This window comes from Ipomoea triloba, chromosome 3, assembly GCF_003576645.1.
Source record: "Ipomoea triloba cultivar NCNSP0323 chromosome 3, ASM357664v1".
NCBI classification, from domain to species: domain Eukaryota; kingdom Viridiplantae; phylum Streptophyta; class Magnoliopsida; order Solanales; family Convolvulaceae; genus Ipomoea; species Ipomoea triloba.
Window position 1 is genome coordinate 8,195,155 of NC_044918.1, and position 8,209 is coordinate 8,203,363.

General features: G+C 41.0%; 1 protein-coding gene and 1 long non-coding RNA gene across 2 annotated transcripts; one reads left to right on the forward strand and one right to left on the reverse strand.

Moving 5' to 3' along the window:
- Positions 1–985: 985 nt before the first annotated feature.
- On the forward strand, positions 986–4,014 carry LOC116013539. The gene is made up of 2 exons (XR_004097263.1): positions 986–3,474; positions 3,832–4,014. It is a non-coding gene; the product is annotated as an uncharacterized LOC116013539 (long non-coding RNA).
- A 595-nt stretch (positions 4,015–4,609) lies between these two features.
- On the reverse strand, positions 4,610–6,029 carry LOC116013538 (pollen allergen Che a 1-like). Its single transcript, XM_031253354.1, has 2 exons — positions 5,739–6,029; positions 4,610–5,268 (listed from the first exon to the last, which is right to left on the reverse strand). The coding sequence occupies exons 1-2, from the start codon at positions 5,896–5,898 to the stop codon at positions 4,937–4,939; spliced, it is 492 nt and encodes a 163-aa protein (XP_031109214.1). The 5' UTR covers positions 5,899–6,029; the 3' UTR covers positions 4,610–4,936.
- Between the last annotated feature and the right edge of the window lie 2,180 nt (positions 6,030–8,209).

Here is an 8,209-nt window from a genome sequence, read left to right on the forward strand (position 1 = left end):
AGACCTTGACCTCAATTCTCCTAAATGGAGTTATGGATCCCGACATCACCTATTACCGTGAAAAGGATTAATTCTTAGCCGAAGCCGAAGAGCACCGAACGGATGAGTCTTTAAGTTTAAAGAGCCAAAGGGCTTCGACTTAAAATGACCAAACACTTTAGGGGCGACATGTGGTTCGACCTCGCCTATCGCTGAACGAAAGAGTTTCTAGGTGTAAAGCCGAATGGTCTCGACTTAGAATGACCAACACTCTAAGGAGGGTACGAGATTTGACCTCGCCTACCACCGAACGGGTGTGCTAAGGGTCAAGGTACGCCAACATGCATTAAAAAAAAAACAAAAAAAACTAAGCCGACCTCCTTAGGTCAAAATTAGGCCAAGCTCCAAGCTCGACTTGACCTCCTTAGGTCAAAACTAGGTCAAGTTCCGAGCTCGACCTGACTTCCTTAGGTCAAGCCTAGGCCAAGCTCTGAACTCAACTTGACCTCCTTAGGTTAAGCCTAAGACAAACTCTGAGCTCGACCCGACCTCCTTAGGTCAAGGCTAAGCTTAGAGCTCGGTTCGACCCCCTGGGTCTAAGACCAAGTCAAACACAAGCTCAACACAACCTCAAGGTGTTCGTGCACGCTAAACCACGTAAGGTCCAACCTCCTTAATCTTGAGCTTATCCCCAGGGAGCTCAAGTTAGAGAGTTGATAAGTGCAATTTTATACATTATTTTATTATATTTTATTTAATATTTTTTTAGTCTAATTATATTTTTATGCTTAATCTTATTAAATTATTATATATGTATTTACTTTATCCTGATTCAATAAGTTTTATAAATAAACTAATTAATTAATGATGTAGTAGTCTGTAGTTAGATTAATAGGTTAGGGCGTTAGGCTAATTCTATTTAGGATTTATTATTAATGTATTTAATATGTGATTTGTTTTTATTATAAGAAGAATTAGTCAAAGGAAATTTACGGCTGACAACCAGAGCGTCAATCTTCTCCGTTTCTTTCTGGTCAGCATCGACGAGCGAATCTGGGGGAAAGTTTCGATGGCGTCCATTTATCCATCGCCTTCTACAGCCATCAAATTTGCGGAGGGACCGTTGAGATTGGGTGTATTAAAAGAGGGCCAATTCGACTAATCGAAGGACGAAGCGATCACTTTGTTTTCTCCTCACCAAATTCATCACGAATCAGACATTAACCTATCACCAAGAACAAAATCCGTCTCTGAACCTGGTTTCCGGTCGGTGTTCACAGACACGGTGAGCTCCAGCTTCGATGCGGCACTGAACTGATTTCGGCAGCAGCAGAATTTTTCCTTGGCTGGTACTAAATTGTTTCGTTGGAGCGGTGCGAAATACTCCTGAGCAAAGTCAATTTCAATTTGGCGTAATTGGTGGCAGATTTCATCTCAGTTCGCAGATCGTAGTTCATACTTCGTACTTCGTATTTAGGTTGGCCATTTCAATTTGTTTAGTTTTTTTTTCAATATATTCTCCTACGTGGCAGCTCAATTAATTAGGGAATACCAGTTAGAAGGATGAAGCTTTATGAATTCATTGTTGCCAACTTATTTATGCATAGCTAATTTATTTTCTTCTAGGAATATGAACAGTATACCATGAAAGTTTTACAGTAATTTAGGCTTTTAATGTTGCCAATTCAGTTATGTTTTCTCTTACGCTTTATATTGTGATTAATTGTGTTGAACCTGATCAATTCTAGCATAATTAGTCTATTTGAGGGGAATTATAGTGTACATACCATGCCTATTAATTCCAAGCTCTGTAGGATAAAAATATAAATAATTTGGTTGTCTTACTAAATTGTTTATTTTGGTTCATAACCCGGGTATTCCGTAAGTTCTTCAAGCTTAATGAGTTTTAATCGTTCTTAATCATATGAATGATTAAAGCACGTGACTTGTTCTGGACGTCATACGGAATAGTCATATTACAGTAAGAACGAACCCTTAATTGATTGGCAATGTTAGGCTTGAAATGCATGATTAGTAATGGTTTCTGATTCATGTTCCTAGATTTCTCCAATTTGATTGTTTATTTTATATTCTGATTCTTGGTAATTTATCTATTCACTTTCCCTAGGTGTTGATTCAATTGTCTTGTGTTTAATTTAATATTGGTTTTTGGTCCTAGTACTTAATTTAATTAGTTTGATTTTTAAGTTTTTAAATTGCATCGTTATAATTCCCTGTGGGTTCGATCCTTGCTTTTGCACACTATTGCTACAACTGATTCGTGCACTTGCGAGGACATTATTAAAATTGTCCATCAAGAGTTCGTCCGAAGTGAAGCCCAAGTCTTCGCATTTGTTTAGGTCGAACCTCAAGCTTTAGAGGTCATCCGAAGCGAAGGTGTCTTTGCGTTTGTTGAGGTTGGACCTCAAGCCTTAGAGTTCATTCTAAGGAGTTCAAGTTAAAGAGTTCACCTCAAGGTGCTCAATTTATGGACTCCGAGTTAAAGGGCTCATCGTGGAGAGCTCAAGCTGAAGATCTCATCTAAGTAGCTCAACACAAGGAACTCAAGTCGAAAGGCTCATCCTAATGAGCTCAGGTTAAAAAGGCTCATCACGAGGAGCCCGAGTTGGAGAGCTCATCAAGGGGCTCAGGATGAAGAGGTTAAGATAGGGAGCCCAAAGGGAGGAGCTCAGGGTGAAGAGTTCAACACAAGGAGCTCAGGGTGGAGAGCTCAAGTTGGGGAACCCAAGGTGAGGAGGTCAAGATGGGGAACCCAATGTGAGGAGCTCAAAGTGAAGAGCTTAATTTGAGGAACTCAAGCTGAGGAACGGAACTCATGCTATCAAGATTGGCTAAGTTAAAGTTTGGAACTAAGTGCTTGAGCCCGAACAATGTTAGGAGCCAAGACCTTTGAGGTCAACCAGAACAAAGTGGAAAGCTCAAGCTCAAGCTCTTGGAGCCCGATTGTGACAAGGTATGGAATGCTCGTATGGAGCACCCCAAAGGCGGACAAAGTTAATGGCATGACCATGTCGGTGCTTAGCAAGGTATGCTTTATTTGCATAATGCAAATGCTAAGGAGCAAACAAGCGGCGCGTAGAAGGGGATAACATTGTGCTAATCAAGGTTGGAGCATGAGTACTTTCTTTCGCTGACGACATCTCGCAGCTCAGAGAGTGCGGGACTGATGATGGATAAATCGTAAATGGACCAATGGCAGATCAACCCGGATGGAATCGAATTCAAGCATCGGAGATGACCCGAAAACCGAACCCGGCCAACCCTGGGCTTGGCTGAGACTAACCTCGGTCGAGCCCATTCGGCCTAAGCTTGGTCGTGTCTTGGCTGACCCCTCAGCCGGGTCATCTCGACCGAGTCCCGTACTCGGCCGAGGCTTGGGACATCGGGTTGACGTGGTCTTTTTAGCGTCAAGCACGGTCCAAGGTCGTTGCAACCACCCACCTCCTTTCGGGGTGTGGTTAGGGCCAAAAGAAGGTATAAAAACACTCCTCTATGTCTCATTAAAACACATCTTGTCCTAAGAACACACTTTATCTTGTTATTACATAAGTTTCCCCTTGTAATAGCATTATATTGGCTTTAATACAATAATTATTTCTATGATTCAACCATATTGTCTTATTATTACACATTTCTTGTCTTATTATTATACATTCTTACCTTGTCTAATCTTTCAACATAATCGGGTTTGCTAATTCGGATCAACCTGGGTTAATTAAATCCCCACACACACACACACACACACACACACACACACACACACACACACACACATAGCGTACTGCCTTGCTGTGTAACATATATAATTATATATGTTTTTTTTTTAAATAGGACTTGGCTGCTGGTTGCGAGCTAAGCACGCTAGGCCCACATTTTTGCGGGTCTACTTTTCTATAACCCTAAACTGTCCCAGTGCGAGATGGATGCGGATCAGCATGCCGGCTTCGACACACTTTAACAGTACTACCCATACCCATATCCTCATCAATAACAAATTTCATATTTTCTCTAAAATGAACCATTCAATCAGACATAAACATAATTGAGGAGCACAAAATTTGCAATAATTATAATTAAGACAAAATGGTTGAGATTTTAATAAAAAAAATACACTTTTTTATATATATTATAATAAACTTTAATTCAATTTTCGTTGAGATGTAATACATAATCAATTTTAATGTCCCAATCTCAAACCCTAACTAAATGTGCAATGATGATGTTTTGCACACATAACCTCTTATAATCATTAGAATTTTAAATACCCCCAATATTCCTCTTATAATCATTAGAATTTTAAATACCCCCAATATTAGTTTTTTAATTGAGACCGTTTTATTGAATCTTGAATCATTATCTTGAATCATTATCTATAAAATAAATCGAATCAAGATAAAAATATAATACTTATATTAAAAAATATAATACTATTTAAAAATAAAGTAAATATAATACTATTAAAAAGTAAAGTATTTATTACTTGTATCAGAAAGTGTAATATTTTTACATTTTAAATATAAAAGTCCCATTTTTCCGATCGATCTATTTATATTGAGATGGTCTAGCAGAAATGTATGACTTACAAAATGATTTCAAAGTAAAACAATTGTTATCACATTTTAATAATTCCATTTTTCTTATTGTCCGTCCAAACAACATTTGCAAGCGCAACTAGTCTTACATTATTATTACATTATTATACGTATTCCAATAATTCTGATCAGATAACTAAATACTAACTAAACCCACCGACACTGCAAAGCAACAATTTAACCATTAAATTAAATTGAAGTATAAAGCTAAAGGCATATGAAAGCAGTTTCAACAAGCTACAACACAAATAATAATAATGTGGATGCTAGGAGGGAGCATCAGTCTCCAGGTCCAGGATGACAAGAAATACACATCAACCGTACTAAACAAACAATTTCATTGCTCAAAAGTTATCGTCGTTGAGGTGGTACTGAGCGACGACCTGGGCGCAGCTAGCCAGAGGCTGCTTCGTGGTGAAACCCAAGTTGTTGGCGAAGCGGACGTCGTTGACCAAGCCGTTGTTGCGGGAGAGGATGACGCGGGCACGGTCGCGGCCGCTGTCTGGCTTGCCGGAGAGAGGGTCTGAGCTCTTCACAAGCACCACATCGCAGAGATCGTCGCCGCGGTCACCGTTCACCAGGATGCTGTACTCTCCCTGCGAGTTGGTCACCGCGTTGGCAGTGTAGGTCACGGCATCCGAATCCCGCTTCTTGCACTCCAGCCTAACATGCGATTCTGCCAAATACAAAAAAAGTATGAGCTCTCCATAACTGCTAATAGAAAGTTAATTGAATAGCATTTTAACCTAAATTATTCACGCACAATAAAAGCTATCAATCTTAGTATGTAGTAATGACAGTGAATTGACTAATTTAAAATTTAAAAACGACTCCATTTGAAGAATCCATCGGTGTCGGTGTTGCACTATTCACAGATCCGATTTCGAGATATTTCTTAAAATATGAATCACTCTACTTCTACTTGAAGGAAGCAGAAGTTGTTAACATTATCGTTACGCATTCCAGTCAAATTGATGAAATCAATAGTTAGATCTGGCTCACGGTAAAGTATAATCACTAGATCTAAAAAGCTTCCTCGAAGTAAAAGTTTTAAGAAAATGAAAATAAATTAGCGGTGGAGAATAGCAGATCTGATTCAAAGTAGAAGACGTAGACATCATTGAGAATGCAATGGTAAGCACTTACTAGGGAGGTATTTGGTGGCGGTGGTCTCGAAGCCGCAGTTGCAAGTGTCCAAGTAGACCTTTCCCTTGACAAGGAAAGGCTTGTCGGAAACTGTGGCGGTGGCAATAGTGGCGGCGGCGGCAAGGGAGCAGAGAGCGAAGAGTGCTAGAAATCTCGCCATTTTGGGAGGGAGGGAGGGAGGGAGGAGGGTTTGTTCTGGTTTTCGTTACTGTTTTGTGATTCACGGAGAGGAGAAGAAGGGGAGAAAGAGAGATATAAAAGGGTAGAGAAGGTTCGGGGAGTGAGTTGGGGTAGGCTGGCAAGACTCAAGAGGAAGGGATATAGTCACATGGGGTGTGTGAAGAAGACGTAAATGACAGTCCAGACACTAAAAGCAAAACGCGGCGTACGCGCAATCAATCTATCTTCCCCTTCTTGCGTTCAATTTCGGTGCGGTGGGCCCACACTCCCATGTGCCATCCAGAAAACTCCTTTAATTTTTCTCACTGCTCTAATTTTTTAATTTAAAGCATCTTTAGTGGTTTTATTTTTTGTCAAGTTTATTTTTTTTTTCTTGATAAGTGTGAGAGAGTGAGGAAAACAGAGGAAAGGTAAGAGCATCTTACCAATAGAGTTATTTCGTGATTTTTGATGAGTTTTTATAAGTGTAATTAGGAAAAATAAAATATGAAGAGAAGAAAAAAATAAAACAAATATTTAAAAATAATAAAATAAAAAAATAAAATTTTGTCGGTCGTGCCTCGCCCAGGCACATGTTTGATATCCACACATAGTCGTGCGAAGTTGAAGGTTAGGACTGTGGGTCTCACTTTTTTTGAAATAACTCTTGATTTGCAGGATATCAAATTGTCATCTCTCTCCTCCATGTAATCACCTACTTTTTAAAAGACCGTGAAATAACTCCTTAAAAAATTCAGGTGTAGATGTTCTTATCAATAGAGTTATTTCGCGGTTTTTGAGAAGCTTTTGTAAGTGTGATAAGGAAAGAGTAAATGAGAGAAGATGAAAAAAATAAAACAAATATGATTTATAAAAAAAATAGTGTCAGCCCGCGTGGGCGGCTGCTGTGCGCGAAATGCGCACAGCATCCAATGTTAAAAAAAAAAAATCTTTCCATTTACTGTGTTGATGGGTAAATACGCACAAAAAATTGATCGGTCCGTCATAATCATCAACCCGATTGGAATAAATCACTTGTGATCAATCGGTCTGCTTGTACCGATAGGCCTTGTGGCAAAATGCTCTCGGATCACCCTTGGAGTCGCCCCGACAGAAAGTAACACACTCGACTGGTCTACCGAAGGATGATCGGACGGTCAACAAAGTGACGCAACCTGCAAGTCAAAACCTTATCTTACACAACAAGTAAAGCAATCCAACTTGCGCCTGCGGGGCGGCGAGTGACAACTTGCGGCTCTGCAACCTCGACTAGTCAACCTACGCGTAGTCTGCAGAGTGACCGCGTGACCAAGCCAACATGAAGGCGCCACGTCAAGCCACTTGCAACTGGTGAATTAAATGCGTAGACCGACTTGATTAGTATAAATAAGGGGTCTCCCCCTCACTTTTCATCTCCATCTGATTGTAACTACTACTACTCACTACTGGTAATCTCCACACTGCAACATCAATTTATATCACGGTCTACACCCCTGTTCACTTGTAATTCCCACTCTGTAATTGCAACTTGATCACCCTGCAATTACAGCCTGCGCTATTCTAAGTGACCCGCTTGTAACCACTTACCACTCGAAATACCACCCAGCCTCTGACCGCCCGGTCGCCCTACAATAGACCGACCGGCTGACCCACGAGCGCCTTCTGACTTATTCTCAAACATACGTATTTGTAGTGTAGTCGTAACCCCCGGTTCCATTTACGTTATCATTGGCACCGTCTGTGGGGACCTAAGCGAGACACTCTGTCTGCCCCGTTAACTTTTACACCTTGTTTGTTTAAGATGGCAACTAGCAGGAGGAGTCGGAGCTAGGGCTACGTGTAGAGGGAAGGCTCAACCCGTCAGGTTGGACATCACCCTAACAATGTGGCTGAAACGCTCCCCGAGGATGATCTACGTCGACAGTTGGACCGGTCGAGAGGCTTGATGAACGAACTCACCTCCAACCACGCAAGACATGATACACAAATCACCCAACTAGTCGGTCAGAATCCCGACTTGCAAGCTGGACACACAAATTTCCACCCTGCCATTTCACTACCAATGAATGGCGCAACCAACCCAAATCTTCATATGCCGATGGCGTACACTATGCTACCCCCAACAAGTCAGATGCCGCCCCCAACACCAGGAGCACTTGGAGGCAACCCCGTTCAAGGAACACCACCGCAAGGATTTGCTCACATGTATCAACCGTGGTTTGGGACTCTAGGGTATTATGTCATGCGCCAACCCCCCAAGTGATGGTAACCCCTCAAATTCCTTTTATAGAACAACAGCAACCGGTAGCTCA

Coding starts and splice junctions, on each gene's coding strand:
- LOC116013538 (XM_031253354.1), bottom strand. CDS start 5,898: ATGGCGAGATTTCTAGCACTCTTCGCTCTCTGCTCCCTTGCCGCCGCC. Junction 5,269..5,738: donor CGCCACCAAATACCTCCCTA/GTAAGTGCTTAC, acceptor TGTATTTGGCAG/AATCGCATGTTAGGCTGGAG.